This window comes from Leuresthes tenuis, unplaced genomic scaffold (genome assembly GCF_036924035.1).
Source record: "Leuresthes tenuis unplaced genomic scaffold, fLeuTen1.0.hap1 SCAF_14, whole genome shotgun sequence".
Classification (NCBI taxonomy): domain Eukaryota; kingdom Metazoa; phylum Chordata; class Actinopteri; order Atheriniformes; family Atherinopsidae; genus Leuresthes; species Leuresthes tenuis.
Genome location: NW_027325368.1, coordinates 33,974,437 through 33,998,877, shown reverse-complemented (window position 1 = coordinate 33,998,877; position 24,441 = coordinate 33,974,437). Strand labels below are relative to the sequence as shown.

Sequence of the window (24,441 nt, the reverse complement as noted above, 5' to 3'; positions counted from 1 at the left end):
GAGAGCTCTGTCACATGGGCGCTCAGAAAATGATCAAATGACATGCTGCTGAGGCCCCTGATGAAAGATCAGTGCCGTTTCATTGTGGCCAATTTACAGATTCTGACTTTTGCTTTCATTTTTCCAGTCTAGTTTATTTTTGTTGACCTGTGACATTCGATCTGATTGTGTATTTCAGTGTGGCTCTAGTTTCTAGTTGTTATTTCTAAAGAATCTTTAATCTCCTGTTACTCTTGCTTCCATTTCTGCAATAACATTTTCTGTGACCATTGTTACCATCATGGCATGCGATATGAAACAATGACATGGATGTGGTACAATTATACAACTTATTCACTTAAGTGGAACATAAAGCAACATACAAGTGCGCATTGCGATTATGTTCAGGGTACAGGCATGTCTCAAGTATCAGTGCTGGAAGCAGCATTTCACATGACAGACTCTTTACACTCCATCACTCATAAATTTAACTGCACTTAAAATCGTGTTCTTAAACTCGTGATTTAGCAGGGTACAAGACGCTGCTGATCAGTACAAACCCTGAACAACAGATTCAATGTGCCCCATTCAAACATGTTTTGCCATAATGTTCATCAGGCTTCAAAGTACCATACATATGGTCTTGAGAAAAAAGCTGACAGAAGTTGAAACCTAGGAGAATTCTTGGGCTAATATCACCATCAGCCTAAATAGTGAAGGCTTTGTAGTAAATGTATTTTGGCTTCAGGCCAACCCCCCACCCCCACAGGAGTGGTGGTCCCTCCTAATCAAAGACTACAGTTATTTGGATCTTTAGCTATTCCTCTAAGGACAAAGGGGGTAAGGAAAAGTCAGAATATACTGTTTCCATTAGTGAACGTATTTCAGTGAGGTATGCATGTTGCCACATTGATGCATTTGTACTTAAATGTGTACTGATGGTAAAACACTCACCTCTTTAATGGCAGACATCTTGACAGTCTCGTAGTAGTGCAGAGGTGCATGAGGCATGTTCATATCATAGCCAAAACCAGCCACTGCCACTTCATCACAGTTGTGCAGTGCCATCGTTATGGCAACTGTTCCCAAAGTTGGAATGTTCTGCAGTGAAAAGAAATGTGGTTATGGCGCACACACACACACACACACATCAGTGGTATTTGTTAACAAGAGCAGACTGCATGCCTCCACTAAGGCTGGATTCTTCAAAGATTCCTGGATCCAAATCTGGATCAACATCAAAAGTTAATCACAATTGTACTGTGTCATGCCTCACCTCTAATTACAATTTCAAGCAATTCAGGCCATAAATCCTCCTAACAAACACACTAAGCATATCAGCCACACAACCACATCTGTTGGCTGAGCAATTTTACAACTTTATTTTCAGTTATAATTTGTCCTCCAACAATTACAAAAACAAGTTAATCAAACTAAAATCCAGCATTCTGTTGTGCAATTAGCCCACAAATCCAGCGCCTCTCTCACTCCTTCAGAGGCTGTGACATGCTTTCTCAACTTAAAGTTAGATAGGGAGAGAGAGTTTTTCCAGTCAAGAAGTCTACATGTCATCCTTAAAGATCAATAAAAGCATCATGTTTCTGTAGTTTACATAACGACTCAAATAAGCAGGAATATTCTGATCTTTGTCATAATCAGTCAATCTGCTTCCATTCCTCCTGTGTAAATCTGCCTTTGTTCTACTCCACTGCCACTAACTGACTTTGAGCACTTGGTGATTAACTATTACCTTTACAATGTGACCCCTGCAGCCCCCTACTACAACATGGTGATCTACAGGGTTGAACTGTGCTTCCTAACTGCTCTGGGCTGCCAGAGAGCTGGGGTGTACAGGGGCTGGGTACATGTGTGTGGACATTGCAGAAAAAAAAAGAAGAAAAAGGGTTTGAGTTGGAAAAAATGCAGGTGGAGAGGGGAGGGAGGCCCCATTTAAATCATTACCCTGATTTGCAGCCCTCAGGGTAGGTGGAGCTCAACCAGCAGCTGGACAACCTCCTACTGCGTGTTCTAATGCAGATTATTTTACACACATGCACCCACACACATTAAACATAAACACCAGTATAATAAATAGCCCTCTACATTAATTTCTGTGTGCATAAACATACACCACGAGGGTCAGAGGAGAAATAGTAAAGTGTTCCAGGGAACAAATGTGCCAAATCATACAATCTGCAGCCTGTAATGTAAGACAGCAATGCAAAGACCACTCCACACTCGTCTCTCTTACACTCACACAACCAGATAGCCACATGTTCAACACATGTTGCAGAGTGGAGTTCATGCAGGGGTGCTCCGGTGGCCCCAGAGGGTAGAGTTAGGGTGATACACTCCTCATGTCCCCTCCAATACTCTAACAGTACTCCCCCTCTTCTTACAAACAGCACATACAAAGCATGTGCAAATGCATCTGCACATACATGCACACCAGCATTTCACTCATTTCACTTTGGTTTGCCATTCTGATCTGTACTCTGCTTATTGGTTGGACAGGTCTTCACCTTGTTATCTCTCTCAGGTCAAGACAAATATGATTTCTAAACCAAGTTAAGCTACATCAGTCCTAGTGAGACTGGAATATCTACTGAACAATTAAGCAATGAGAAATTATTTGTCATTTCCTCTTTATATATTTCATTTCTCTTTGTATGCTGGAGGTGGTTGAGGTGCACTGCGATAGTGAGGTGAGGTGAAGAATCAAACAGCCAAGTACAAATATATAGCAAAAAATAGCTTTTAGACAGAAGTCCCCTAATCAGAGGCCCCTTTAATTGAGTGAAGAATTCCACTCATAAGATACAGCAGACATCCTTAAATGACTCTAACATAGCAGATTATGTGATGTTTTTCTTCCTAATGCAAACAATTCTATGGAGGAAAACTCAGCACATTTCTAATCAACAAGTGAAATAAATTCTATTTGAGTAAGTTACTCGTTTTGAATAAAGCCCTTAGAAAATGATATTCATTTGTGTGTGTGTATTGCTGTGAATCGTGGCTTTAAGAATCAGTGAGCATCTTACCCCCTTGCCCATTAGGCCATTGTTGAATGGCAGGCCTATGAACTGGAATGCAGCCTCCTGGATAAAGTAGGGATTGAGGATTCTGATGTCGCTCGGCTCCCGAGGCACATAGTGAGCCACCGACTTCCAAAACCCCTCCGTACCCCTCTTGAGTGTTGAGAAGGAAATGGGGACAACAAACAGTCATTTTCAACATTAATAGTGGACTGTTTCTGCAAGAAATATAACACACAAAACAGACACATGACACCTCTGCTGGGGACAGCGCCGTGAAATTTACCAAGCAAACATCAAAGTGGGATTATCCTCTGATTCATTGACATGAAACACAGAAGCTAACCAGGAGCCAGACTCTTTCTAGCACTCATTAGGGAAATGGCTTTTTGGCCTTTAATGGACGAAGTAAGGCCGAGGGCCACGCAGGACATCAGTAATTATGACCTGTCAAGTGAAAAGTCTAACAGTCTGTGAGGGCTGCAGATGCCCTGGAGGGTTAACAAGGTCTTACAATACAGTCAGCCTCTTCCAAGTTTAGTAGATGGAGTGAAGATGATTGTGTTATCATTTGTTACCCCAAAGATTTCTTCCCACCCGTTTTCCCACCAGATCTTATTTATTTTTGCATTCACTAACTAATTACTTATCACCGACAATTATTTGTCTCCCATTAACGCAGTTTTTATCATTTATTATTCTTATTGTAAACATCTGTCGCTCACCAGCTTTTATTTTGAAAAAGTCCATCATGGGCGAGCCTAGTATGTTGCTTCCTGCTGCGGCGCTCACAGGAAACAGTCAGAAAAGCAAAGAATGGCAGATGAAGCGGGCTAAACAAACGTGGAGAAGGTTACGGAACTTTTACATGGCCGTTTTCATTTCAAAGTTCTTCCAGACGGCAGAGCCAAAGTTATCTGTAAGCACCGGAGTACTGTGTATAACAATGCGATTAATCACAGGAAATCATACGATTAACGCGATTAAATCATTTAATATTTGCCCAGCCCTAAGATATATACATCACATAACACCTGTGGTGAAATGGCATTAGACAGGAAATGGTTTAAATCACACCCTGACCCCAGGGTGTTCTGTGAGACCTCATAACACAGGGCAATCATCATCAGTCGCTCGGACAAGCTGTCAGACAAGCCGCTAACACCACCTGAATGATACGTCACACTAATAAAACACTCAATCATAAAAGTACAGTCACTTAATGTTAGAGAAATGGAAAAATAACTATACAAAAGGGTATCTAATAACAAATTCTGACTTTTTAAACTGTACAGAAAAGAACACAGCATGATCAATAAACCCCCTCACAGCATTACTAAGAGTAAATAAAAATACAGCATACTGGCAGTGCATGATTGACTCGCCTGACAGTGTGACTTCCTAAAGCCATGAAGCCAATAGGGTCAGCAGATGTAAATGGAAATCACCTGTTCAAATAGTCAAGCACCCGCCCAGCCACCTTTGACAAAGCAGTGCATGACTCTATGTGAGCGTTGGCAGCGTTTTAACAGCGGCGGCTCTTTTTGAACGTGGGCCGTGTTCTGTGCCTTCAGCAAGCTGCAACAGGAACGGCAGCTCATCTCTCCTGTCAACACAGCTTGTGTTTGCCAAGAACCTATTAAGCTGCAATGTTTGGATGTGTTTCTATGTCCTGAATAAAGAGAGTGATGCATTTTTTTCTTTATTCTGAGCACGAGAGAAGCTCATGACACACAACACACACCCCTTGCTTTACAGAGCCATGACCTTACATGTACATTGACACAAATGTCACAGGGTGGGGATCTTTTTGAAGATCTTCAGACAAGTACAGGTGGCTTTGAGAAATGTAAGACCAATTAGTATGGACAGATTCTGGGCTGCTCGGAGGAAGGGGGGTTGTGGGTACTGTTATGAGTTAAGGAATGTGGGAAGTTGCTTACATTAAAAAGGACTCCAACTCAAACATCTTACAGTATTTACCTTTCAAAGTACGGCAAAAGAGCTGTAAAAGGACAGCAATGAATAATTTGGGTTTGTGGGCAAAAAACCAAAAACATCCATTTGTGTCGGAAGGCAAGTTTTAAGGTTAAGGCGTCACTGAGCCTTGTTTGAAGGTAACAAAAGTAAAGGGGAAGAAAGTTACTTATCAAAAAGGTTTCACTGTCAGTCCTTAGTCCTTCAAAATCAGTTCAAAGCTCTGGCAAATGACTTGAGAGTGACAGGACGAGGTTACCAGCGCTAACCTCTACGTGAGCGCGGTTTAGTTTGTCAGGACAAATTTTCAGCAGGGACAGGAAGCTGTAGAATGAGTAAGTCCCACAACACTTCCCAAGTCCCGACCCACACATTCTTAAAGGTGAACAGCAGTGTGTGGCTTCGGATGGTTGGGCTGTCACTGAGCTGTGGTCAAAGAGGAAATACTGTTTCCCCCTCTCCTGCAACAGCTTTATGGTTAAATTGGGCAGGATTATTAGATTTAAGTGTGCGCAGAGGGCTGTGTGCTCGAATAAAGCACCTGTAAAACAACCATGAAATGGCAGAGTAAATCATTTGCACTGCATGGAGATGGACATACAGAGGTCAACATCTGCCAGTCAGAAGGACGCACAGTGAACTGGAAGAAGCCCTGCAGGATAAGAGATGATCTAACAATAACATTACCACCCTAATGCTAATGGTAGCTCACCTTTGCTCATTCATCCGACCAAAACAGAGGTCGTGCTATCAAATATCATAGGTAAAGGTGTTGGCGAACAGAGCGTTGTCATCGCTGTGCAGGCTCTCCCCTTCACTGCTCTGTTGACTTCACACTGACCTGCCATTCAGCTAAAGTACCTTACAACAGAACAACAATGCACAACTGTCCTGCCTTCAAAAAAACTCAAACTTGTTTTTGCAATTTCTTGTAATTAGCATTTTATTTAGTTTTGTGAGATTGTTGTTCTAGATTTAGCAATCAATATATAACACGCAAAGGGGGAGAAGTTACACATTTTCTTCCCTGTACGAGTGACCTTCCCTTTGCCTGCGCCGCGCTTAAGTTTTGTTTGAGAGCACTAGAGCACGCATAAGGAAGAGTCATTCAATAAGAGTCGTTCAATTACGTAAAAGCTACGTCCCTCATTTCGTTTCCCTCTGTCCGATGGCGGCGGCGACAACAACAACAGTAATATCGTCTCCTTCGACTTCCAGGTCACGATCCTGGGAAAAATAAATAAATTGAGCAGGCACAGAACGCAAAGTCCAATTCCTAGTCCAATTCACCGTATACAAACACGTTTAGTGCAAGTTATTTCAGGGTCTTAATTCGACTTCGAGGAACCCGAACCGCTCCAAGGTTTAGTCAGACTAAGGTGTATACATGAAATGATAACTCAGTCTTATTGTAATTTAGCCATTAATTCGATTCTTTACGGTGCCTTGTAACCCCACTCCATTCTACGTTCACACAGCAGAAACAACCATTTCAAATAACAGAACACTGTTTGGCGGCTGTTTCGTAGCGCCCAGCACAAGGGGAACCACCCATAAATGTATAAATGTACAATTGGACCTCTTCAAACACCAGTGTAACATTAACACAGGTCATTGAAATGGTTCAAAAAGTTCTAGAGTGAAAGATGGATAAAATCCATCCTGTTGTCGGCAGAGTTCCAGTGTAAGAATTGTATCCATGTTATTACGGAATTCTTTTTAAATCGGGAAAGACACTGAAGATTACAAAACTATGAAAAAAGAAAGTAATCTGTGTACTAATCTAACTCTACTTGTATAGTTATGTTTACTTGATGATATTAAAATCAGCCTGAACTGAAACAAAACACAGAGGGATGGATGGACATTATGATTACAATTATTTAAGTGCCTTGAGATAACATTTGTTTTAATTGAATTGACTAAATTGAATTGAATTGAATGAAGCCCAGATTAAATTGAACTGTATGCAACAGAGGAATTAGAATATGATTTTGACTAATTTACCAACGGCAGACTGACCGTCACGTCCCTTCAGCAATCCTATCTGCAGTGCAACAAGAAGAAAAAGCTTGATTAAAAATGAACAGTTTGGTCCAAAGAGCCAATTAAAGCAACATAAAGCTCACAAGTTTGGAACGGCTAAGAATTATCATTTCTGAGAGGCCAAAATGTAAGAAGCTAGTTGTTGTGCAGTATGTTTTCAGTTCACTCAGAACTGAAAAAATATCTTCAAAACTAAAAAATCTGAAAGACGTTTTGCTGTCTGAACTCAAACAAAGATACCAACATCTTATAATGAGAATATAAAAAGGTATAATTATTGATTCCACAGGAAATTGAGGAAGTACCATTACTGAATGTCAGAAAGCAAACAAAAAAACCCAAGCCTGTCTGTCAGTGTTGTCAACGAGAACTGAAGCTTTGCTTGTGTATTTGTCTTGTGATTTCACAGCTGCAGGAAAATCAGAGCTACACAAACCATCAAATAAAAAGACAGAAAAGCGAAGGATTAAACGGAGACAATGCTACAGGCAGAGGAGAAAGCCTGCTGTCAGCCAAGAGAAGCAAAGGATCAAAAAGATGGAAAGAGTGATGTGGAGTGAAAAAAAAAAGGAAGCTAAAATGTCAGTTAAAACTGTTAAAATAGACACGGCAAAAAAGTGACGCAATGAATCCTTTTCCTGCTGCATTAAATACAAAATAAAACTCCCTAAAAACATAAAAATGCCTAAACAAGAAACAGTGTGGTTTAGAGGGCCTCTTTTATAGTTTTCAGCATGGCTTGGTTTCACAAGCACAAGCCAATGAAATTTGACTCACCTTTAAACTAAAAAGCTTCTCTGTGTTGAATGAAGCAGATAGATCAGTTTATAGCTCCTGAGGGGCTGAGTGAAAACTGTAGCAGCACTAAATGGAAGTGAAATATGGCAGGTAGAGGAAAGACAAAATGTTTCACATATGCTGGTGACTACAGGTGGCTTCGAAGCTCCTCAATGTAAACCAACACAAACAAACTCCAGATTCATGACTACCACAAGAAGCTAAAAGCATCTTGTCACCAGGCACGGTGTATGTACATTTCAAGGTTACGGCCTGCTTTTGTGTATTCTCCACAATAATCTCATAATACAGCTGGAATATGGCAGATTTGCTTCCTTCCTTGATAGGCAGCTATCACACAATTTGGCTCTATCTGGGTTCTTCAGTCCTGTAAACCACTGAGTGAGGATGTGGTTATATTTGATGTTTATGGCGAGACTCAATTGAGGAGGACTGGATTCCGGAAGGCCGACTTAAAGCAATTTAAAAACAAAAACAGCAGCCCTGAACTGCGAACAATTGCAATTAAAGTAGTCTGGAGGTCTTTAGCACTGGGTACATGTTAGGTCTTTGAGTTTACAATGTGCAGAGTCTTACCACATAAGCGCTCCACTGACGGGGAACCATTTCAGAGAGAATGCTCAAAAAGGAGAGAGGAAGGTGGTAAAAGGTCGGGTGCGCAGCAGGGGATTACAGTTACTAAAATCAAGAGGTGAAATTCTGAACAACTGTGGTTATTTTTGTTCACCAGGAATCTGAAGCACTGACCAATTTGTCTCTTGTGTCTCGTCACACATACCACAACCTCTGCCCTCTGTGAGGTCACAGTGGCTTCTCAGTTCCTGCCCTCGCTGAAGTTTTCCGGTGTGTGAAATCTTTGTCTCCACACCCCCATGACAACAAATGTGAAAACAGTACAAAAACCTGACAGCATTGTGACCCTGAGCACCTCTATGTTGTGCTGGTCTCTGGGAAATAACAGGTGACACATCACAAAGCGTCACAAAGACCTACAATTCAATGACTAAAAACTAATAAGCTCATCTCACGACCTACTGCGAGTTCTCCAGAAATACTTTATACAAAGAAAATAAATATCAGAACTCACCAATAAAAAAGGGGACCAGATCGCTGAGTGTCAAACATGGCAGAGTAGGTAGGTGACTCACCCTCATGGTAATCAGGGACATCCGGACACCACGTTAGTAAATTGGTTTGTGTTCAAAATCCCTGTCTACAAGTATGTAAATGTTTACATCTACATGTATGCATGCTACTAAGTGCTTAACCACAGATGTTTGGATTTAAAGGAGAGCCATATAGCTGCCTAGAGAGCATCCTCAGTGATTATAATAAACTTCCTGAAAAATCTGAAATGTACAAAGAGAGAAACCAAGATAAACACTTCATAGTATTTTAGCAGGAGAAAGTTCATTTGTCTGCGAACAATGTGCAGCTATTTTAAAAGTAAAATAAAAAAGTTAAATTCCTTATACACTCAGTTTCTGACACTGCCGAAGAGAGGGTAATGCAATCTAAATACCGGCTTCACTAGAATATTTTGGTACTTCTGTGCAAGAACCTCTGGCTGGATTTCTATTAAAGGAGAAGTACTCTTTTCCTAAAATTGTCTGCATCCATCATTTATCTTTCAGCGCTGTTGCAAGCAGGGAAAGCTCCTGTAAACAAACAGGAGAGACTGAACACCGACACTCCACCTTCAAACCTCGTGTTTACCACCAGCTGTATATCCTTCCTCAGCCCTGTTTAAAAATAACCCCACATATACAAACAACTGGAGCTGCATGTGCACTAACCACGAGTGTGCACTAACCACGAGTGTGCACTAACCACGAGTGTGCACTAAGCACGAGTGTGCACTAACCACGAGTGTGCACTAAGCACGAGTGTGCACTAACCACGAGTGTGCACTAACCACGAGTGTGCACTAAGCACGAGTGTGCACTAACCACGAGTGTGCACTAACCACGAGTGTGCACTAACCACGAGTGTGCACTAACCACGAGTGTGCACTAAGCACGAGTGTGCACTAACCACGAGTGTGCACTAACCACGAGTGTGCACTAACCACGAGTGTGCACTAACCACGAGTGTGCACTAACCACGAGTGTGCACTAAGCACGAGTGTGCACTAACCACGAGTGTGCACTAAGCACGAGTGTGCACTAACCACGAGTGTGCACTAAGCACGAGTGTGCACTAACCACGAGTGTGCACTAACCACGAGTGTGCACTAACCACGAGTGTGCACTAACCACGAGTGTGCACTAACCACGAGTGTGCACTAACCACGAGTGTGCACTAACCACGAGTGTGCACCAACCACGAGTGTGCACTAACCACGAGTGTGCACTAAGCACGAGTGTGCACTAACCACGAGTGTGCACTAACCACGAGTGTGCACCAACCACGAGTGTGCACTAACCACGAGTGTGCACTAACCACGAGTGTGCACTGTGATCGGAGGCAAAATGGAAAAAAATCATCAACAACCGTGGCTGTAAACATCATGTAACACAGGTCTACAACATCAAGTTGAACTGAGTAATCCCCTAAAAATGCAGCAACGAGGAAGCTGGAAGTCCTCTGATGCTGCCACTAATTGTGCATATATAGCTGGCAACAGGCTTAAAAAGATAACTGATCAGTACCAAGGTCAAGAGAGAAAGAAGGAGCTTATACGCGTTTGTTTGTGAGAGTACAACACGCCAAAAGGCAGACAGGGAAGTTGCCTCTCTACATTGTGTTTTGCTCAGACTCCAAGCCTGAAGTCATGGCAAGTGAAAAACGATAACAGCACAGAAGGGTAAAACATGCTGTTCACCGGCTAGATGAGTCACTTGTGACCGCACAACTGTGCACCACCCACCAGCACTGTAGAAATTAAAAGAAAAAAAGAAGGAAAGAAATACACTTGCTTGCATAACCACAAAGTGAATCAGTTTCTGCATGCTTTCCAGCTGCAAGTGTGCAGGTTGCACAAAGATATTCCCCTCTGGACAAATAGATGCAGAAGCTGCAATGTTCAGAATTACATCACATTTCTATCTGTGATCCACAAAAAGGAAAGAACAAAATAAAGGAAGCTTTCGGCTACATGATGAGGATTTCCTGTTTAAAGTTTAGGACGCCACTTTCCACTTCAAATGTCTATAACTGATCCCTTTTCTTTGGCTTAAACATATCCTGTCCTAAATATAGTGGAGCAAAAAGCAATAAATAAAGTAGAACCGATATGATATTATGAGTAACTGTTTTTGGAAAAAGTTCCCTGAGTTCCCAATAGGCACATTTAGATGCACAGATAGCTCCTTCTTTATGTTTCCTCTGCATTTGTCTTTGCCAAGTGATATACAATGAATGCAGGATACCAGTCTTTAAAAAGGAATCACAGGGGTTTTCATGTAGTTGCCAAGAATGAAAATCCACTGAAAAACAGATATTGTTGCCCTGGAAACACAATCATTTCTGCATTACCTAGTGAATCTTTAATGATACTTGTGTGGATACTTGAATGCTAAATCAATACGGAGGGAATGCAAAGGTACACCTCTTTATACATGTTGGCTGAAAGAAAAGTCAGACAAATAGTTTTCTGCAACGCTGCCTTGCAACAAAACCGACAATCAAACATTTTTTCACAAGTTGAGCATCACTGCAAACTGCCATGGTGAGGTTAAGTTACCGTAAGAGCAATTTGACTTTTCAATGCGTTTGCTGAGCTCTTTTGTACAACAGTTCAACTAATCTTGAGAGATTCCTTTAAGTATAAGCCTAAACTGATGAAGAAAACATTCCTTAATATATCTACTTAAGTATTTAACAACAAGACTTAAGGTTTTTTTGTGCCGAAATATCTGCATTTAGACAGCAAGAACTTCCTCAAGTAACTAACCAAATCAAACTGGCCAAGTATTTCAAGATAAAATGGGGAAAAAAACCCAACAGCCTCTGCATTAATGCAGCTCAAGCACACTTTCTGGTATGTATGCTTTTAGTGTGCTATAACTATCAAAGCAATCCTCACACTCCAGAAGCGAGTTTGGGGGAGGAGCTGACGCTTCAATGGACTTCATTTGCCTAATCTACTTTGCACCTTAGACCTAGCTGGAAATGTAAAAGACCCATGACTGAAATAATCTTATAGCCCTGTTAAAAAAAAAGTAAAAAAAACAGTCGTGGGCTGTTGCGTTTGGTCAAAAAGTGCCTTGATTTAATTTACGGACTTCTTCACTTGGACTTAACTGAAGGCGTTTTGTAGAAACAGCCCCTGATTATTAACCCATGAGAAACATTCTTCCCTTCTCAGCAGTTCAAAGGGGGCCGAGTCTGACGCCAGAGGCTAGATCAATTATCCCAAGCAGCCATTTCCATTGTCCTCTCCCTCTGACACACCAAAAAATCTGGGCCCTATCAAAGACTCAGCCAGCCAAGCAAGCCATTTTCCTCCATTTGACTTACCTTTACTCACCACTGCTCATTTTCTTTTCCCCAGCCATTATCCCTTTACCCAATTTCACTCTATCCTTTTTCTCATCCTTTAATCCAAAGTCACCCTGTTACTCGGTTCCAGCCTGCCCTTTCTGTGTCCTATTCATCCCTTTTTTAATAACTTTATTGTCCTTTCCCTTAAACTGTTTTATTGCCAGTTTTTCTCACTAATGGCTGTTTTGACCAATGTCACCTTCGAGAAATTCCAGATGGCAGCTGGTGTCTTATATGTCCAGACAGCTGTGTGACTTTCAAACGGTTTTCCCAATCTTGTGTTTCCTAATTACACAGAAGAATCCTGCACCAAATACATAAAAGGGGTAGTTTGGCTGCTCTGCCAGTGTAGAATCTGATCTCAAGATCATAATTACAATTACCATACATAGGCAAAGGCATAGACGGATTATCATGACCACGGGCCCTAGACACAAACTTGCCACGGGCCCCTGCCTACATGTGCAAAATGTGCACGCGCAACACCAGGCAACACGCACACAAAATTACTGTTATTTAAGGTCTGTTGTGTGTGGCCCCTCTCATGTACAGGACAATATCAATATACAAATTATGGGAGATACACAAAGCTCAAATAGAATAAAATACACCTTGATTAAAATATAGGCAACCTAATAGGTTATCTGCACCGTTCTTTTTCCGTAGCCTCTTCACTTGGGCTACAGGACATTTCTATTGCACAGTAAAAAAAAAAAACATTTCTCTTGGTGCTGCCCCTGGCAGCTGTCCCGTATTTTATAGTAAACCTACGCTCACTTCCTCTGAACTGATGCTGGGGCAGTCGTTTTACGGCAAGCTCTCTTTCTCGGTACAACACTTGTACCATTAAGTCCTATTCCTCAAGAATTATCTGAAATTTTCTGCCAAAATTCTTCAGAGGTGTCACAGAGAAACAGACAAAAGGGTTTCCAATATGCATTTGAAAGATACGTTCACCAGATTAAATGTTGGCAAAGTTCAAACGAAGAGGAACTCAAAATAGAGGGAAAAGTACACCGCCCTCAATGTAAGTGCTAGGCACCACATATGTTGACACTTCAAATAAAAGTTGTTTTTTTTATTTAAAAAAAAAAAAAAACAGCCAACAGGGTAACTCAATATATATTCATTAAATTTAAATGAAATGTTATGTTAGCTTTCTCCATTGTTCTGCTTGCCAATTTCTTGCTAAAATAAACTATCTTGCATTTGTTTACAGAATATTGCTCACGTATGTGGGGCTGATATACACATTTGACCTCATTAGGGCACATCAAAGCCCAGCAATATTTTGCACAAAGTCTGGCGTGAGCGCAAGCGGAGACCCGTAGATTGTTGCTATCTGTTAGCATTTATTTTGCTTAAATATCACACAGTGGCTCAAGGTTTAACAGAAACGTTTTTGTTAACGTTATCACACAAAGCTATGGTTAGCTCACGTTAGCTAGCACTTATTGATTTTGGAGGGATTCAGCAGCTCGTGTGGTCTTCCACACTGCTTTATGCACACTCGGCATCTTTCATGCATAGTTACGGTTGCTAACGTAGGATTGGACAGAAGCTGTTTGTGGGAGGGGTTTAGCAAAGGGTCAATTGTGTCATCACACATTACCGATTAATCTTAGAATTTCTAAAACATTCAGATGATTTTATTATCATACTACATTTCAAAACCACATTGATTGTGCGGTTACATGAGTGCCATCGGATCGGATTAATGGCTAAATTACAAAAAAAAAAAAAAAAAAAAAAAATCGGATTGGGTTACTCGCGACCAAATTAAGACCCAGAGATAACTCGATCCAAATGTACACTGAACATGCCTGTAGACGGCAGTGGATCGGATCAAACGTTCTGCGCATGCTAAAGATTTTTTACCGGGATCGTCACCCCGAAGTCAAAGGAGACGAAATTACTGTTGTTGTCGCCGCCGTCAGAAAGAAATAAACAACGCGATGGATACAATGCGCCGTTGTGCATCGCGTCTGTGCCATAACCAGCTCATCATAAACGAAATGTAGAGGGACGTAGCTTCATCTTGCTCTTCGCTCGCCATCTTTCTCAAATGCCTGAGTTTTGTTGTTGTTGTTGGTGGTGAAGACGTCATCAGGAAGTGGCTCTATTAGCGATAGCTGAAATGGGGACAGCGCCACCTATCGTACTGTGGTATTGCATGCTTTGTGCCAGTGATTCGATTCATTCACTGCCATATATCCAAGGATAATTACCCTCAGATAAGGAGCAGAACCCAACTACAGCTATAATCCAGTTAATCTCATCACGTAGACCCACTGTGTGATAGGTTTTTAATCCGACTAATTGAATACATACAGTCGACTACTGTTTTTTTGAAGAGTCGACTCATTTTTGTTTGGGGGGTATTAAAGGTAGATAAGGAGCATAACCCAACTACAGCTATAATCGAGTTAATCTCATCATGTAGATCCACTAACTGGGGCTATTTGATCTGGGGCTACTTGTCCATCTCTGCTGCAGGAGTCTTCCAACCAGCCAGCTGGACCAAACAGTACAGCGGCTGACCCAAACACTTAAAGCAGGGAAATGGACGCTGATGGGATGAGGTGACTGTATCTGTGCTTGCATGCTTGCTTCTGTATGTGTAGCCAGGATGGATGAACCAAGTTTTACTTGAGTTTTTTTTTAATTTTTTTTTAATAATTTTTTTTTTTCTTCCCCTTTAAGTTGTGCCACTTAATTCCATTTTTCTATTTTACTATAGCTGGTGCTTTTAACCAGACACGTAATCATCCCCAGCAGAGGAAGAAGCACTATGCAGCAACAAAACCCTCCCACATCCTTGCTTTGGACTATTAGACCAGGTTTGCCTGCTTCTGCTAACTCCCAGCCGATAAAAAAAACGATAATGTTTCAGCTTATATGCTGGTGACTTGATGGAATAATCACATTATACAATCTTGTGTTGTGTAAAAACATGCAAGCTTAATTTTGTGGTGGTAAACATCTACCATCTGTTTATATAGTGTTTTTTTATGGTGCTGCACTGCTGCTGGAGCCTTAATTTCCCAGAGGAAACCTCCTGTGGGATCAATAAAGCGCCATCTATCTAAACAGTTATTCAAGATATAAAGCCTGACACAGCAAAGCTAAAACATATTAAAAAAGCAAATATGGCTACCTTCATTTTGATAACTCTATGAAGAGCTTTTAGGTCGATTCTATTAATAGGGAGATCATTTAAAGAGGCACAGTGTCTGTGAAATCACTAAATGTAAATAGAAACTGTACTGAGTAATGTCTTCGCCCAGGTGCTGAGGGGATGCAAAATGATCTCAAGTTCAACAAGAGCACGATGAAAATTATTTTCTGTGAGAGTGGACATAAAGGACTAAGGAGCTATGAATAACAGCTGTGCTCCGCTACAGTGATAAGGTAGAAACAATTCTGCCTTTCAGTCCGACCCTTGCCAATAAAAGCCTCCTATCATTTAACTGTGGCAGCCATAATGTTCACAGGGAGACAAACGATGTCTCAGTTAGAAAAACTAAGATAATAACTTGTGTGCTAGTCATTTTCTTCCACTGTTCTTTGCAAACAATGTATTTGCATAATCTAGAACCCGCATACTATATAGCAGGTATTTGTGTTGTTCCTGTAACCACAAAACAAAAAATGGCTTACATCAGCACTAAATTTCATTGCCGTCTTACTTAAAAACTGAGATATTCAGGCACAGTTTGTCACTGGATGAGGACATTGTAAGTGGATCTAAAGCTGAATTATTCAGCAAACACTCCTCTCATTTTCAACCAGTTTATATTCCAAACCTGTAGCACCTGCAGCATTTCAGATCTGTCTGCATATTTCAGCCATCACTCCTGAATTAATTAAGATTCTGTGCGTTTTTGAAGCAAAAAAACGTTATTTTCATTCCACAATAATAATTATCTCCTTACCAGTTTTTCCTTGAATACCATCTGTCTGAGCCACTTGAAATCAAGTGGTTTGAAAGCAGAAAAGACAAAAAGTGAGTGTTTTTCATAGTTCTCAGGTTTCTGGATAGCCCCCTCTGGATAGGTAATCCTCAAGGTGGTTTTGGTCCCTACATCTTTGCCATAGCCCCTTACTGGGGCTTCATTCAACCTGCCAACAAAAAAGACAAATGGAATGGGATCTGCATTGAAAAAGGCTCATTGTACAGCAGTTGTACCTTTGATATACATTTATTTTTTAGTTAACACAATCCTGCAGTTAACAGAAAAAAAAATCTGAGCCTTATTCAGATGATAATTCAAGTTCATTTCTTATCAATTTAAAAATAAAGGTGGAGAAAAAAAAACAGTATTACATGAACAAGTATGACACAGACAGCTAAGTCTACAAACATTATTAAATGGACACACCCTAATAAAAAAGGCCTCTCTTGAAGCCCCACCACAAAAGTCAATATTCAAAATTGGCAAAGCAACATCTGGATGAGATTCTGCGAATATGTGCTGTGGACAAATACGTTCTAAAGTGAGCTCTTCAGCCACAAGCACAAAAATATGTTAAGTACCTTACTTACTCCGCATATGTAGGTGGACATATTCTGCTTTAGAGGCTATCAGGCCCCTCCCCAATTAAAACAGCAGTAACAGCTTTTATCACAGATATATCTAGGGTTGTGCACACAAAGTTTGCCCACTGCTGAAATGTATCAGAAACAGGGAAGTAGTAACAGAGGGGAAATGCTCCCACCTTTGTGCTTATGAAGTACAGACACCTCCCAAAGCCCACAATTAATCCACCAATGACATTTTAAGCCACCAAGATTTATATTGTCAGCTAAAGTTTGACCGAGTGTTAGGGAGAAGCCCTGGAAGAAAGTCATTGGCACTGGAAACACTGTACAGATGAAACACATGGCCACAAGTGTGACCCATGAAGATGAGATTTAAAAAAAGGCTCGTTCCTACAACATGCCAATGATTCAAAGCATATTCAAAACACATCACAGAGGACGTCAAGAAGCATAAGTCAAAGCTTTCCGAGTGGCCCTCAGAGTCTTCTGACATGATCATGGAAAATCTATCAGGGTGTCTTTATGTGTAAGAGTTAAAATATCACAAGACTTTACATGATCTGCAGAAAGAGTGGGTGGACATTCGGAAACAGCACAAAAAGAACTAAATGTGTTTGCAATCTGTGATATCTACCAAGTGGGAGACTCTTGCATATGCCAGAAGCACCTTACTTCATGAAAAAACGATTAAGAGCATACTGGCAGTTATAGAAAATCTCATTTGGAACGTCTGTTTGCTGCAGAGGCTTTTACCTAATTTCATTTCAGAAATCAACTTGAAGTAATAGTAAATAGAAGGCACATATTTTCACATCCAAATAAATACAGAATGCATCAAGCTTATTCAAATGAATGAAAAACAAAACATCAACGATCCCATCCTATGATTTAGCCTTGGATGAGACATGATTCACACACAAAACTTTCACGTTGACGGACAAACTGTTCAGAATGCTTAATCACAGTGTCTTATTCATATTTTTGCCTCAGCTTACCTCACTACAACATCATAGTCATCTATACGGGAGCCCAAAGACTTATTGGACAAGATTCCACCATTGCCCACTATGATGCATCTTTTACAGCTGAGACTGGGAGGAGGGACAATCAGAAGTTAGTGATAATGACATAAAGGAACTTCATGTTGACAAATGTGAGTGAGTGTGATTACCTGTCTAGCTTCTCTCCAAGTCCGTAATTTTTCGTCTCACTTAAAATGTTGTCTATTATTCTTTCTATAGAGGAAGAAACAAAATGACGAGGACAAAAATATATTAAGAACTGCACTGAGCATGTTCACTAAAAATAACTTGGTTAATTTTATCACTCAGTTGGGTTTGTGTACAAATATATCAGAGAGCTTTTTATCTTGGCATTAAATGGGACTACTGGTGCAAATATCTCAAACTATCCAGACCACCGCAACTCACGTTTTGGCACAAAACACAGCAACTAGTGTTGCGTCACCTTGAGCATGTCACTTTAACATCATAGATGTTCTCCAATAACAAAAAGTAGGTAACTGAAAAGTGAGGAAATTGCTCCTTTAAAAGATGAGCAGACCTCAACATAACACTTGAGACATCACAGTTTAGGTGGTCCTAAGACAGAGGGAGAGAACATTTGTCTCCATTTATTCGGCTACAGATATGGAGCGACCAATCAACCCTCAGAATTAGTGGGAAAAAAGCTGCTGAGTTCCAAAGAGCAGTGAAGCTGGGAGAAGCAGAAATACAGAGTTCAGAATGGTACAAGTGTGCATGTATGAACTCTCCCATAAAAAGCACTCAGGGAGGAATGCTGTTTTCAAACAAGCGCATTCTCCTGGCTAAGCAGTCGATGCCGAGCTTGCCTCCTTGCGTGGCTAGCACCTCTCTGATAGCAGGGTGAGAAAGGAGGATGTTTAGCCATAGCATGCATACCTGCTGAGTTCTACAGGACATTCTGCTGGAGTCATGCTTCCAGTATTAGATATTTTAAATAATTCCTCTCCTCCTGAGTATTTTTAGGTCTGTCAAACTCATAATTCATGTTCCATAACATGCCCAAGTGCAGATTCCATTACAGTTGTATCCATCTTTGACTCATTTGTACTTGGAGTTAATTCTTAAGGACCATATAAGGATGCTTTGGATTACACGATAAATTGATTTTCTTGTTTTGCTATCTACATAACACACAATCAATCTTCACCGCATTGTTAAAAGTATCAGGTATTTTTAGTGTACTCCACCAAATATAATCTCCACAGAGCACACTGTCAGATAGGGCCCAAGAGAATCTGAGAAAGTAAGAGTAAAGGCAGAGTGATGAGAGTTTAGATGAGACCTCAAAGCTGTTTGTAAGGCATTACAGTTCGTTCACCCAGACTAACGATCCTAATGATTAACCTGCTGTGGAGAGGCAGGCAGAGCCACAGCTCGTTGTTTGGATGTGGTGTCGATGTCTGGCGTCAAGCATCACCCCGAGCAGCATAAACACAAGGCTGAGGACCACACCTGGATCCAAGCGGGTGAAAAGTGAAAGATCACACTGGGCAGTGCTCTATTCCAAAAGACAACATGGCAGCTAATTGTTATAAGAACGGGGTAAACATTTCAGCCAAGTATGTCTCGTGGTGGAGCCAAAGACGAATGGCTTAAGGTTCAGTCATTAGTCCAGCATGGAACTCTTGAAATGAAGAAAATCTTTAACCGTAACACAGAAGAACTGCAGAAGCATCACATAAAACATAAACACAGACACATTGCTGGGAAGGGTGTAGCCTAAACAATATAAAGAATCCTGTGATGAGAGAATGGTACTTTTTTTTTTAGACCTGAAAGACCTTTGGGGCTCTTGATTAAAAATGTTGAAGGGGATACTTAACTCTTTAAATGATCAAAAAACCAAAGAAAAGAACATTTCGCCTTTACTTCAAGGACAACTAAAAAAAAAAGAAAAAAGCATTCAGGTTTGTATTGTCAAACAGTTAATATCTCAGTCAATTATTGTATTTTTTTTATTGGATCCATCCAGGGATCAAAGGAAAAGCCATCCTTTGAGGATTTATGTCAGTAAAGGGAAATTAAGCAGTAAAATAACTGTAAGTATCTGTTAATGAAAATCTTTATCAACTTCCCTGATCTGATTTAAACCAGTCTGGGTGCACATGAGCTTTCAGAAATTACAAAGAAGTCTCCTATACTTATTAAAACAGAATAGAATTTAAGATTCTTCTCCTCACATATAAAATCTCCTAATGACCGAGCTCCATCATATCTTAAAGATCTCATTGTAAGATATTTTCCTAACAGAGCACTTCACTCCCAAACTGCAGGATTCCTTGTGGTTCCCAGAGTTTCTAAAAGTAGAATGGGAGGTAGAGCCTTCAGTTATCAGGCCCCTAAAAGCAGAATGGGAGGCAGAGCCTTCAGTTATCAGGCCCCTAAAAGCAGAATGGGAGGCAGAGCCTTCAGTTATCAGGCCCCTAAAAGCAGAATGGGAGGCAGAGCCTTCAGTTATCAGGCCCCTAAAAGCAGACTGGGAGGTAGAGCCTTCAGTTATCAGGCCCCTAAAAGCAGAATGGGAGGCAGAGCCTTCAGTTATCAGGCCCCTAAAAGCAGAATGGGAGGCAGAGCCTTCAGTTATCAGGCCCCTAAAAGCAGAATGGGAGGCAGAGCCTTCAGTTATCAGGCCCCTAAAAGCAGAATGGGAGGCAGAGCCTTCAGTTATCAGGCCCCTAAAAGTAGAATGGGAGGTAGAGCCTTCAGTTATCAGGCCCCTAAAAGCAGAATGGGAGGCAGAGCCTTCAGTTATCAGGCCCCTAAAAGCAGAATGGGAGGCAGAGCCTTCAGTTATCAGGCCCCTCTCTGTGGAACCAGCTGCCAGTTTGGCTTCAGGAAGCAGACACCCTCTCTACCTTTAAGATCAGGCTGAAACTTTCCTTTCTGATAAAGCTTATAGTTAGGGATGGCTCAGGTGAGCCTGAAACATCCCATAGTTAAGCTGCGGATGGCCACCCTTCCTGGTTCTGGTTCTGCCAGAGGTTTCTTCCTGGTAAAGGGAGTCATTCCTTTCCACAGTCCCTCAGGCTCAGGACGGGAGATTGGACTGAAGATAAGTTTTGGTGCAATCTGTTGGTTTCCTTAGCTAGGATATTGCTTTTGAATTGGCTCTATATGAATGAATTGGACTAATTTTGATTTAATCAATTGGATTTGATTGGATAATGATGACAATGAATTGGATTGTATCATTGAAGTGTCTTGAGATGACGTTTGTTGAGATTTGGTGCTAAATAAATAAACTGAATTGAATTGAATAGATTTACAGAGACGTACTCTTACAAACACAGTAGTTGAACAAACTCTGCTCTAAACTTCCCTCTAAAAAAAACTGCACCTTCCCCCCCAACATGTTCCCAAAAGATAACCCACACACTACTGCATTTTGAGGAGTAATTCAGAGCTTAATGCCATTCCTATCGAGGCACAATAATACTTTAAGTGGGAGAAGGCCAGTGAAAACGTGCACTGAACACAATCAATTTTAGCACAAAAAAAAGTTCCTCTGAGACTGAATGAATCCCGCATAACTGTTCTCAGGCTGTGCTTGATGTGTGCCAAAGATACTTCTTGGCAGAATAAAAAGTAAAAATAAAAATCCCGCCCACCATCACCTCTCCAAGCTCTCAATTTGGAATCCTTTGTGGTGTTCTATTCAGGATCCACACGTATCATCTCTCCACATGAGTACCGCTCAAAGGGAAAAAACACTGCCATCACAGTCCGTGGAGAAAACAGAAACCAGGTGTAACACTCACACAAGGAGTGCTCTTTTGATAGTGTCTGTGTAGAGTGAGGGTGCGTGTGTTCAGATGACAGTAGAGAACTTGCACAAGCACAAAGGTAACATTCACTGTACTTTCTGCTTCTAAGTATTGGAAAAATGTGAAAGAGATTAATGTTATCTCCTCAGTACCCATGGTGCTGTGTTCTGGTTCGATATCTGAACTGCTGGGGTGTGTTGAACTCAGGGAACAAGAGTAAACACTGCATGCTCATGTAGTAATGTCTAGGGGTTAGATGGCAGTGGTCCAGCAAACAATCACTTAAGGGGTTAGGACAAACAGAAGCATGGATTTAAAAGAAAATAAGAATAGAAAATATGAATAAAACTTAAGAAAGGGGCTCAAATAGAATATAATATGATCTGTTGGCTAATATGATCATATACAACTGTGGCAACATTGCAAAAATATATCAAACGACAATCAAGTTGGTTTTATTAAATAAACAGCTATGAAATAAAAACTTATTCACAGCTTATCTTAACTGAAGGTGTGGACTCGAGTAACATGACTTGGACTTCAGTCAAACTAGTCACAAATTTGATTACTTTATACTTGACTAAATTATAGATCTGCAACACAACTTGTGCTTAAAAACGAAGGACTTGTGACTTCACTTGGGGTTAAGCATATTGACTGGAAAGTACTCCTCAACAAAAGACCCGTAGTGGGCCACGTGTTGTTCAGAAAGAAAGAAATCAATTAAGTACCGGTACCTTAAAAAATAAGTATATCATCACTGACACTAGTTGTTCTGTCATGACACTGAACACTACAGGTAACCGGGTGCATGTACACTCATGTAGAACGGGTGGAGCTGGCATCAGGTGACCAACTGCAATCTAGAAGCCTGACAGGCTGAAGAGCAATGCAGCTGCTGCTTCCGGAGCAGAAAGGAAATTAGACAAAAATGGAAAAAGAATGTGGAGAGAGCACAAAGCAAAAAGCTGATCAATGTCACTACTACAGTATCAACCACCAAACTGTTGTCGGTGAGTAGATGAACGTATTTCATGCCAGAAATAAGGTCCAGGTTTAAAAGTACCGGAGTTCCCCTTTAAGCACAGGTAGATCTGATGGATTTGCGTCTGTGCATTTTTTTCTATTAGGTCATTTTAACAGGAGAATATTTCAGTCTTATTACGTCAGCTGTAATACTGGCTGTTCTAAATGCTCTTTGCTCTAAGGAAGCCAAATGAAAAAATATAAAAAACAAGAAAAAAAGAGTCATGGGGCTTTTTGTTAGTAATGTCTAAAACAAAACAACATGTATGTCACAAAAATATGAAACTTTTTAAGGCCTCAAACTTAAAGCTCCAAATTTGAGACTTTTTAAGACCCTGCGGGAACCTTGGGCTACATAAACATCCCCTCTGCTGACACATCTCTAATAGAGATGCTTCTGACTGAAAGTCAAACAGCACAATCAACCTCTGACTCCAGTAGGAGTCGAACAGAGACTCTCACACTGTTCATGCACTGAAGCCTAATAGGTTTTTAGGTGATTGGTCAGGAGGCAGTGCTTTTACGAGGCAGGTTAGGTTAGCGGTATAAGATACGGTAAGAAGTGACCCAGCTTTCTTTGCTAAGCCACCAGACCTGCTTCGTAGTACAAGCTTCATGTCTAAATGGATTACGTTACATTTGGTAAAAAGCACATTAGTTAAGGACTCAAACTCAAAGTTTAAGACTTGGACATGACTTAGAACTTCAAAGGAAAGAGTTGAGACTTGCATATTAATGACTCTGACCTTTGGTTAGAGGTTTTAATTTAGCTTCTATAGAATTTAAGATTAATTATGATTTAAACATTGCAAGGCAGCACATCAATTAAAAAAAATGCATTTTTTTCAAGAGAGAAGATTCTCTACTTGTTCCTGTCGGGACTCCAAAAACACACTTTAACAGCAGTTATTCAGTGGTGCAACAGACTGATGAGTCTTTTCACTTAGTCTTCAGCATCACCGTCCACATTAATCAGACGCCAGTCAAACATTTGTTTGTAACCTTTCAGACGATCTGCTCTGCTGCCAGTTATGTCCATCAAACCAATCACGGTAGTTTGCTTAAATTAAAGACCTTTATGTTTTCCATTTCTCTCTAGAGATAAAAGATTTGATAAGAGTTAGTGTTGGTGTTTGACCTGAAAAATCTGTGTGTTTTGCCAACTAGGAGTTAGAACCAAAATAAAACCAGTCACTGGAACCCACCCAGAAGTCAAACAATAGCCAAGCATGCATGATGGGTGGCAGAGATTAGGTCATTTCTTGCATTTAAAAAGGCTACTGTTTAGTAACTGCTTCAGACATCTCCAACAGTCCATTAATAAACCAACCCTTGGAATTTACAAACACTCCCTGCTTGCATTATTATTGGATGATTACATAACCTTGGCAAAAACTTAAGGTGACTACAATATGATGGATTATCCACCTCACACTGTCATAACTCAGGACAAGACGAAATAACAAACCAAAGAAACGTTTTTTTCTTGCCAAAAACAGGACTTAAAAAAATAAATAATGAACAGAAACAGCTTTTTTTCACCCTATACCTCGGAATTACTGTTCACGTCTCAGATTTAGCATAAAGTCAAACAGAAAAACCAAGGACAGAGAATATCCTCTAATGAGACATGTTAAGTCAGTATTAAAAACTCAGGACAGTGTGAGCTGAAGCTTCCTGATAGGAGTGGCATGTGATAGTTCTTAAGGACTTTGAGAGCATTTATGCAGGAAACACAC

General features: G+C 40.7%; 1 protein-coding gene across 5 annotated transcripts in view; it reads right to left on the bottom strand.

The window, feature by feature from the left end:
- The window catches only part of st3gal3b (ST3 beta-galactoside alpha-2,3-sialyltransferase 3b), a 43,320-nt gene that overhangs the window by 5,446 nt on the left and 13,433 nt on the right, over positions 1 to 24,441 (bottom strand). For all 5 annotated transcript variants that reach the window (XM_072364330.1, XM_072364332.1, XM_072364333.1 and 2 more), the window contains 5 exons: positions 18,038 to 18,101; positions 17,862 to 17,957; positions 16,259 to 16,445; positions 3,024 to 3,170; positions 934 to 1,080 (listed from right to left, as the gene is read on the bottom strand). In XM_072364330.1, the coding sequence (XP_072220431.1) occupies positions 934 to 1,080; positions 3,024 to 3,170; positions 16,259 to 16,445; positions 17,862 to 17,957; positions 18,038 to 18,101 (641 nt within the window). The remainder of the gene's footprint in view (positions 1 to 933; positions 1,081 to 3,023; positions 3,171 to 16,258; positions 16,446 to 17,861; positions 17,958 to 18,037; positions 18,102 to 24,441) is intronic.